At 35.1% G+C, this 10,267-nt stretch overlaps 1 protein-coding gene and 1 long non-coding RNA gene across 2 annotated transcripts in view; one reads left to right on the forward strand and one right to left on the reverse strand.

Moving 5' to 3' along the window:
* Positions 1–1,396: 1,396 nt before the first annotated feature.
* Positions 1,397–10,267, reverse strand: part of LOC116079268 — a 19,166-nt gene continuing 10,295 nt past the window's right edge. The window contains exons 2-3 of the long non-coding RNA XR_004113853.1: positions 5,796–5,896; positions 1,397–1,494 (exon numbers count right to left, since the gene is read on the reverse strand). This is a non-coding gene — a long non-coding RNA (uncharacterized LOC116079268). The remainder of the gene's footprint in view (positions 1,495–5,795; positions 5,897–10,267) is intronic.
* LOC116079263 (vomeronasal type-1 receptor 2-like) lies at positions 3,070–4,020 on the forward strand. The gene has a single exon (XM_031355166.1). The coding sequence runs from the start codon at positions 3,070–3,072 to the stop codon at positions 4,018–4,020; it is 951 nt and encodes a 316-aa protein (XP_031211026.1).

The raw sequence follows: 10,267 nt of genomic DNA on the forward strand, positions 1-10,267 counted from the left end.
AGTTCACGGGCATCTCACATTGGGTTTTCCACTTTTCTGAAATTTTCAGAATATAGAGCCTTATTCATGGCAGGCAATAATTTAAACTTAGGTTACACCCAGAGCCCATATTTATAGCATTCATTTTAAATATGCAGTTTATAAGATTTCATATTTTATAGATTATATCTCCATATATATTTTCACTTACATGTCATTTATGAGTCTTGACTTGTTACTGATAGTTTGACTTGACCTGGGCCTTAGCAAACAAACCTTCAAAGCAGAAGTTAATTATAACTTAAAGTCCTTCTGTTTGTGGGTATTATTTTTCTATGTGCACAGGATTTTTGTGTGTAGGTGAGTATGAGCTTATGTGAGAGTGTGGAGTCAGAACTAAATTTCAGTTGTAGTTCCTCAGACATTTTTTAATCTTGTTCTTTTTGAGACATGGCCTCTTACTAACCTAAAAGTTTCAGAATATATTACAATTTCTTGTAAGTCTGCTCCAGGAATCTAACTGACCCTGCCCAATCCCTAGTATTTGAATGATAATTGTACATTCACACTTCCAGAATTTTTAAACATAAAGTCCATATATTTAATATAAACTCACATTGTTATATTTGTACAAGAAATGATATTAGTTACTAAATACAGAACTGCTGGTATCCTTGGGTAATTATTAACATTTGCATTTATTATATTAGAATACACTAACAAGCCTCTTTAGAATTAAAAAGTAATATGTTAGCTGTTCTATTTTAATCTTAGAAACAAAATGAAAATTTGAAAAAAAAACCTTATTTTAATATTTCACTAAAAATTTTTGAGAGTCAGTAAATCTCTATTTATTACCTTATTAAATAATACATAAAATTCTCCCAGGGAAACAATTCCAAATGCACACATTTTCTAATTAATTTCATAAAATCAATGTATGCTAGTAGAATTACTATTTTAAAATACTGACTTTTATAATATTTTGCTTCAAAAAGAAGAAAAAGTTTTAAATATGTCTATAATTATCTAGATATTTCCTCCCCCACTGTATTTATTATATTTTCTGATAGAGCCAACTCTTCAGTTTGCTTTGTCTTTCTTTCTGAGAATGTTACTTCACCTCTGCAAGCATCATTTCCACAACTGACTGAATAATAAAATATGTCTTGAATTTCAGAGAAATATGACAGCAAAAAGCAGCCCTTATGTCTAACCCATTTCTCTCAGTTCAATTTTAAGAAACAACAAATAGAGGTAAATATAGTTTATAAATAAGAATCTAAAAATCTTGTTGTTATATATTGGTGTATATAAACTCTCTTAATTTATTTTTAACTTTAATAAGACATGAGTACTTTTAAAATCAAATGTGTGCTTCTGTTTCTTTTCTTTTTTCTTTCTTTTCTTTCTTTCTTTTTTTTTTTCTTTTTACTTTTGTCTTCTCTCTTACATTATATCTGGAACACAATTTCCAGTCCCTCCACTTCTCCATGTCCTACTCTCACTTCTCCTCTGGAAAGAAAAGAAAAAAGGGTTTTTCAGGGATATTCTGTGAGCATTGCCTAATAAGATATAAAAAAAGACTGGGAAAATCCTTATATCACAGCTGGTTGGGGAAGCACAGTATAAGGGTCCACAAGATCAAGAAAAACAGTCAGAGTCATCCTTTACTTCCTTTTCTGAAAGTCCCACAAGAACACCAAGCAACTATACTACATAACAAATGTGTATGTGAGGACATGGCTCAGACTTATACAGGTTCATACAGCCACATATATTCACGTCTGTGGCTTCATTTTTTGTGAGATACTTTGAGCCCTGCTTAGTTGATTCTGTTGTCTATATTCTCCTCATGTCTTCCACCATTTTGAATCCTACAATCCTTCCACCCCTTTTTCTGTTCATCCATACAGTGTCAGAAATGGGCTCCCACTTGTGTATTGGCCTCTAGTTTGACCAGTCATGAGTGGCTACCTTCATAGTTCTGTGCCACCATTGCTTCAACATATCTTATAGGCAGGACAGATTGCATGTTCAAATGTTTTGTGTTAGGTTGGTGCCCTAGTACCACTGCTAGGAGCCTTATCTAATTACAGAAGATGTAGATTTTTTTATGAGAATATGTATATTGAACTCAAGTCCTCATTTTTCTAAGCCAAGAACTGAAGAGTTTAACTATCTCCATTGTACACTACGGTCTTATGTAGAAGATGAAATCTTGGGTGTTTTTCTCTTCCTTGTATGTAGCAGGAGTCTTGTTTCATTGACATGTGTACCAAAAGTTACTCTCTCATATGATTTTTGCTTCACTTTTCTACTGCTATTCAGATGTTAGATGATGACAGATAATGGATTAGATAGGAACACTGTACTTTCTTCCATTATATATTCTGTTTGAGCATTATTACCCTTTTCTAACTAATTTCTGTTGGAATCATTCACTTGTTTTCTCTCCATTGTGTTAGGTATAATTCCTTATACAGAATATGCATTCTGTCCCTACTCTTCTCATCCTAATTCTGCATCACCATTTCTACATGTGTGGGGGAGGAGTGATATGTAAACACTTAGCTTTTAATGTAACATCTAATTTATCATTTCCATCTCATGGTTAGTAGTACTTAATAAACATAATCATCAAAGAATAGAAAAGATGTTCTTTTCTGCTCTAAAACTTTCACTTTTAATGTTAATATTGATATGGGAGTGTCATTTCCAACAGATTTCTTCCTTGAAGAAGATGATGAGAGAGTGCTTCTGCAAAGTGGGTGAGTTTGTGAGCATTCTTTCATTTTGAGCTCACGTTTCATTTTTTTCTATGAGGATAATTTTGTTCGATCCTTAATGCTGACGTTTATAAAATATATAATGGAAATTTACTTCATCAACATGTGCATTTGAAGACTTCACCAGTTCACATTGAACTTTGTTGGTATTTCAATAACTGTAGGAGGTAATGCAGACTGTATTCTGTTCTTCTGACCACCTTGGGTTTTCAATCTTCAGCTAATGTGATTCTTGTACATTTGTGACAACTGGTGCATAGTAGCATTTTAAGATATATATAAAAAAATCATCATCTGAAAAATGAAAAGTGTTTCATGGCATATTTTGCAGTCAGTTTTCCTCAGTAACAATATGGATGCCAGGAATTTGGGAATAGGAATAATATTCCTGTTACAGAGTACAGTTGGAATTCTAGGAAACATCTCTATTCTTTCCTACTACTTAGTTATTTTTTATAAGAAACATAAAGGAAAGCCCATGGATTTGATTCTTGTGCATATGATCATAGTTAATATCTTGATCATTCTCTCTAAAGGAGTGCCAAGCACAATGACAGCCTTTGGGTTGAAACTTTTCTTTAATGATTGGAGCTATCAATTTTTTATGTATGTTCTAAGAGTTTCCAGGAGCATGTCCATTGTCACCATCTGCCTTTTGAGTGTATTCCAGACCATCATCATCATCCCAAGAAACTCCTGTTGGAAGAATCTTAGAGCCAAATCTCCAAAGGGCATTAGTCTCTGCATTTCTCTCAGCTGGGTCTTATACATCTTTATAAATGTTATTTTCCCTTTGTACATGTCCGTAACATTAAGTGAGAAAAACATAACAGAAGGTACAAATTTCAAACTCTATACTATTGTAGGATATGACAAAATCACAGTTTTCTTATATATAACTTTCTTTGTGTTTCCTGAAATCCTGTTTTCTGGTCTCATCACCTGGTCTAGTAGTTCAATGATTGTCATTCTGTACAGGCACAAACAGCGAGTTCAATACATCCGCAGCACTCATGCTTCCCATAGCAGTTCCCCTGAATCCAGAGCCATTCAGAACATCCTGGTCCTAGTTTTTACCTTTCTGACTTTTTATACACTTTCTGCCATCTCACATACTTATAATGCTCTATTTCACTATTCAAATTGGTGGCTAATAAATTTCACAGCCATTATAACTTTATGTATTCCCACTTCAAGCCCTTTTGTACTTATGAGTCAGTCATTCCCTCTCTCCAAACTCTGCTTTCTCTAGGAAAAGTATACAAAAATCATTAACATTTTGAATGCTTGTGAAGAGTCAAATTTTCAGTAAGAAAAAAACACAGCCATGTTTTGCAGAAGATATTATAAAGGTAAATGCCTTTATAAGTTAAATCTTGATGGTTATTTAGGTTACTTTAACTGGTGGAACATTCTTTCAAGATTAGCAAAATTGTGGTGATCTGGAGATTTTGACACTTTAATTGACACACTTCACAGCCTTTTTGTCCAGGTTTCCTTGATAAGAGCATGTGCAATATGTTTTAGCAAATCATCTCCACTTTTGGTATCAGATGAGTGGATACATAGCATACTGAATGCTCTGTACATTTCCTATATGTTCTAACTAAGCTTTACTCCATAAGCCCAAGAATATGTAACCACAATTACCTGTTAAGTGCTAGTAAATTTTTACCATAGAAAGCCCTAACAGCTTGCATATACTCCAGGACATGAATGATCCAAACACCTCTTACGTTTGTGCTCCATATCACCTTGTCTGCAGCTGCTCCAGAGGTATGAGTCCCTGTCTGTCATGAGCTTTTTAATAGCTACATTATACCATGTATCAAAGTAGAAATGAATTTTCTTATATAGACTCAATAAAAACATGACTGTGCAAGAGTAAGGATATTGATCCAAGGCTGGTTATTGGAAATTTGCAGTGTTGTATTTACATGATATGTTCCTCTTCTATTGATGTAACAATCAATTCAGCACTACTGTTTTTAGATTAACCAAGAGAGCTTTTCTTCTATATTTTTTCACCCCAATAATGTAACACTCTACTAAGAAGAAGACAATGTATTCTCTCGTCTTTATTATGAATAGAACAGGGCAAGTTGGTTGCATAAAGAACAGAAAAATCCTTATAGTTTCCATCATTCATTCAGATTAACAATAGTATGAGCAATAGCTTGAAGGTGGTAGAAAAGATAGAGAGGGTGACCCTGAACACTAGATATCTGAGAACTTGAGAGATAAAACATTGCAAAGAGACAACACTCTACCCATACATTACTAAGATCTGACAAGACTTAGGGGATAAGAGCCTAACCTACACAGTCTCATATCCATGGTCCACTTCTTCTATTTAGTTTCTATTTTGTGATGTTTCCACTGGATCCTAAAAAAAGTGTCATCACAATAGTCAAGACATTTCTATGGGAAAAAAAATCACATTCAGTCTCTCAGTCAAATAAATGGGTTCTATGGGGGAAATGATGGGACTTCACGGGAAGAAAAAAAGAACAGCAAAAGAGGAAATCAGGGTAATATGATGGGCCTTAGGGATTAAAAGCACTCATGGGAAAAATGCTGATATAATAGAATTTACAGTTTATATAGAGTATTGCAAAATGTCTGATAAGTGAGTGCTTTTTCCTTTGGTGTTTGGAACAGATAAAACAAGAATCACACTAAAATACATTATCACATATTGATGTAGAGCAGGGAGAAAAGACATATGGAAGAGAGATAATGGAGGTTTCGCAAATGACTGAAGATGAAAAGAAAAGGCCTAATAATCTTGAAATGAATAAAGCAGATACATCAGGAGGATGAAAATATGGGTTTATGTGCAAAATAAACTAGAGTGGCTGCAATGAGGTGAGTAATGACGTTGCAGAGCAAACATCCAATGCTAAAGGGTATACAATTAAGCAGAGTTCTCAAAGAATAAAATACAATCTCTCAGAAACATACAAAAATTGTACCATATTCTTAACCATCAAGTAAATGCAAATTAAATCTACATTGATACTTTACCTTACCAGTGAGAATGGCCTTGATCCATGAAACAAATTACTACAAATTCTGGTGAGGATGACCCACAAGTGAGACCATTCTTCACTATCTTTGCAGGATCACTATAGAAAACAGTGTGTATATTCTTTAAAAATCAGTAATTATAACTACCATATATTCAGCTATGCTACTATTGACAATATAACAGTATCCTACTATAGAGATACCAACCAATTCATGTTCACTGCTGCTCTAATCACAATATCTTAGAAATGTAAACAACCTAGTATTTCATCAAGAGTTAATGAATGATTGAATGTGATGAACTTTCAAAATGGAATGTTATTCATTTGATAAAGTATATGAAATTTCCAAAACATGAACTGAGTTGGAAATATTCACTCTCATAGCAGAGAACTTGAAATGAGAACACAACATGTTTTGTTTTATTTTAGATGTTAATTTTGAGTCTCCATATATTTATTATGCTAGGTAGGTTTATTTGGATTTGCTTTATTTTTTTTTTCAAGTGGTCATCTGGGGAGAGGAAACTGGCATTTGGAAATAACTCTATCATATTGATATGTAGGTAAATATATAGAGTATTTTTCATGATTAAGAATTGATGTAGAGTGGACTCAACACAATATGTGTGGTGCTACCCCTGGGAAAGTTGTCCTGAGCTATGGAAGAAAGCAGACTGAAAAAGGTAATGGGAGCAAACACTACACACTTTTGCTTCTATGGCCTCTATTTTGGCTCTTGCCTTGACTTTATGCCTTGACTTCCTGGCTTGACTTCCTCCCTTGACTTCCTGTCTTGACTTCCTGCTTTGACTTCCTGCCTTAACTTCCTTTAGTGATAGACAACTACCTGGAAGTATAGGCTGAAATAAATTGTTTATCCACACAGAGTTTTGGTTATGACATTTAACACAGTATTATAAACCTAACTAACATAGAAATTGCTATCATGTTCACCTATGATGGATTTACTCACATTGTTTTGACGAATATTGTACAAGGATTTTGGAACTTCAAGCTATAAATGTCTTTGAATGCTTAGAGCCTTGGTATGTTCTGTGGTAAGATGTAAAATAAGAATTGCAGCTTCCTTCTGATCTGTACCTGCCTGGGGGAAAATCAGCCTATCTTGCCCCCCCAACACACACACACAACACTATACATTCAGCAAGGTTCCCAGGAGATCTGCTGCAGCCAAGTCAACAGGTAGGATACCCACCAAAATAATTGCAGCAGAAGGGACCCCATAGTTGCCAAGCAGAAATGGCACTCCTCGCCTATTCATGAAAGCCATCTCCATTCTAATATGCACCCCTAGTAAAGCAGATCAGCCTTTCTTCCCTTCCCTTTCAAAACCACACAATCTACAGAGCTCCTGGGTTATCTACTGCACCCAAGGCATCAATCTGCAGGACTCTCAGGAGATCTTTTTAAGCCAGGGCAACAGTCTACAAGTCTACCAGGAAATCAGTTATAGCTAGGGCCAGAGACCTCCCAGGAGATCTGCAACAACCTAGCGACACAGGAGGAAGGTTCCACAGAGAGTTACCCAGGTTAACGCCAGAGAAAACCAGTTGGCAAGATGCAAGCACAAGACCATGAGCAACAGAAGCCAATATACTTTGAAAACATCTGAACCCAGGTCTCCCACAACAGCAGGCCATGAATATTGCAATACACCTAAAAAGCATGATGCTGACCTTAAATCCCATCTTATAAAGATAATTGAAACCTTTAAGAAAGTTATAAATAATACACTTAAAGAAATACAGGAAAACACAGATAAACAGGTAGAAACCCTTAAAGAGGAAACAAATAAATACCTTAAAGAAAGATAGGAAAACACAATCAAACAGGTGAAGGAACTGAACAAAGCAGTCCAAGGCCTAAAAGTGGAAGGAGAAACAGTAAAGAAAACACAAATGGAGGCAATTGTGGAAATGGAAAATATAGGAAAGAGGTCAGGAACTACAAATCTAAGCATCACCAACCGCATACAAGAGATAGAAGAAAGAATGTCACGTGTAGAAGATACTTTAGAAGACATTGACATAACTGTCAAAGAAAACTCAAAACATAAAAAAAAAATCCTTCTAACCCAAAACATGCAGGAAATTCAGGACACAATGAAAAGGGCAAACCTAAGACTAATAGGAATAGAAGAAAGTGAAGATTAGCACCTCAAAGAGCCAGAAATCATGTTCAACAGAATCATAGAAGAAAACTTCCCCAGCCTAGAGAAAGTGATGGCCATAAATGTACAAGAAGCCTATAGAACACCAAATCAATTGAACCAGAAAAGAAAATTCTCTTGTACCATAATAATCAAAACATTAAATACACAGAATAAGGACAGAATATTAAAAGCTGTAAGGGAAAAAGGCTAAGTAACATATAATGTCAGACATATCAGAATTACACCCGATTTCCTAACAGAGACTCTAAAAGACAGAAGATCCTAGACAGATGTCAGGCAGACCCTAAGAGAACACAAATGCCAGTCCAGGCTACTACACCCAGCAAAACTCTCAAGCATCATAGATAGAGAAACCAAAATATTCAATGAAAAAAAAAAAACAAATTCAAACAATATTTATCTACTAATCCAGTCCTACAAAGAATTCTAGCAGGAAAATTCCAAAACAAAGCAACTATCTAGACCAAAGGAAACAAAGCAAGAAATTAAACAGCTTACAACAAGCCCTAAAGGAGAGAATCACAAATACACAATTCTACCTCCAACAACAAGGATAGCAGAAACTAACATTTATATGCATTTAATATCACTCAACATCAATGGACTCAATTCCTTAATAAAAAGACACAAGCTAACAGACTAGGTAAGCAAAAAGAATCTAACATTTTGCAAGAGCACCCACATTCATGAAAGAAATTTTACTAAACCTCAAAACAAACACAGAAACTCACAAAATAATAGTGGGAGACTTCAACACCCAACTGTCATCAATGGACAGGTTATTGAAACAGAAACTAAACAGAGACACAATGAAGCTAATGGAAGTTTTGAATCAAATGGATTTAACATATATATATACATGTTATATATATTTATATATATGTTAAATTTATATATTATATATATACAATATATATATATATATATACAGTATATATATATATATATATATATATATATGTCCCCGGAGGAAATAGAAGTCATTAAAAACCTTCCAACTAAAAAGAGACCAGGGCCAGATTACTTTAATTCAGAATTCTACCAAATATATATAACATTTTATTCTAAAATGAAAGAATATACTATCTTCTTAACACCTCACAATACCTCCTCCAAAACTGGCCATATACTTGGTCACAAAACAAGACTCAACTGATACAAGAAGATTGAAATAATTCCATGCATCCTATTAGATCACCACAGACTAAGGTTGCTCTTCAATAACAACAAAAACAACAGAACAATCACATATCCACAAAGATGGAAAAACTCTACTAGAGAATAACTTGGTCATTGAGGAAAGCAAGAAAGAAATTAAAGACTCTCTAGACTTCAATGAAAACAAAGGCACAGCCTATCCAAATGTATGGAATGTAATGAAGACATTACCAAGAGGAAAATAAAGAGCACTAATGACCTCATCAAGAAACTGGAGAGATCATAAACTAGCAACTTAACTGCATTCCTGAAAGCATTTGAATAAACAGAAGGAAACACAACCAAGAGGAGTAGATGTCAGGAAATAATTAAGCTCAGGGCTGAAAGTAGCTAATTACAAAGAGAATAATACAAATAATCAACAACACCAAGAGCTAGTTCTTTAAGAAAATCACCAAGATATATAAACCATTAGGCAAACCCACTAAATGGCACAGACATAGTAGACAAATTTGAAAAATCTATAATGAAAATGGAGATACAACAACAGAAACTGAGGAAAATTTTAAAAAGTCATCAGAACTTACTCTAAAAGCCTCTACTAATAATAAAAAAAAGAATAAATAAATAAATAAATAAAATAAAAACCTGGAAATCGCTTCTCTGCTCCTTCCCTGCAAGTGGAGGGGCTACCAAGTCTCACCCAGAGACTTGGGTGATAGCGGCCATTTTCTATCTGGTGAGTTTCTAAGACCAGAGTAGCCAGCAGGGAGGCACAAGTACCACGAGCCCTAGGGGAGCTGCAGGGCAGCAGGGACAGGGTACTCTCAGCTTCCTAGTGACAGAAGTGGATCAGCATCCTTCTCTGCCCCTTCCCTGCAAGTGGAGGGCCTACCTCCAGGCAGTGCCTTAAACCAGAGACTCAGGTGAGAGCCACCAATTTCTCTCCCATGAGTTTCTAAGACCGGAGCAGCCAGCTGGGAGGCACAGGCACCACAAGTCACAGGGGAATTGCAGGGCGGCAGGGACAGGACAAGCTCTAGTCAAAAACACTAAGAACATCTAACACCAAAAATCAAGAGATGGCGAAAGGCAAACGCAAGAATCCTACCAAC

Source organism: Mastomys coucha, unplaced genomic scaffold (assembly GCF_008632895.1).
Source record: "Mastomys coucha isolate ucsf_1 unplaced genomic scaffold, UCSF_Mcou_1 pScaffold5, whole genome shotgun sequence".
Taxonomy (NCBI): Eukaryota; Metazoa; Chordata; class Mammalia; order Rodentia; family Muridae; genus Mastomys; species Mastomys coucha.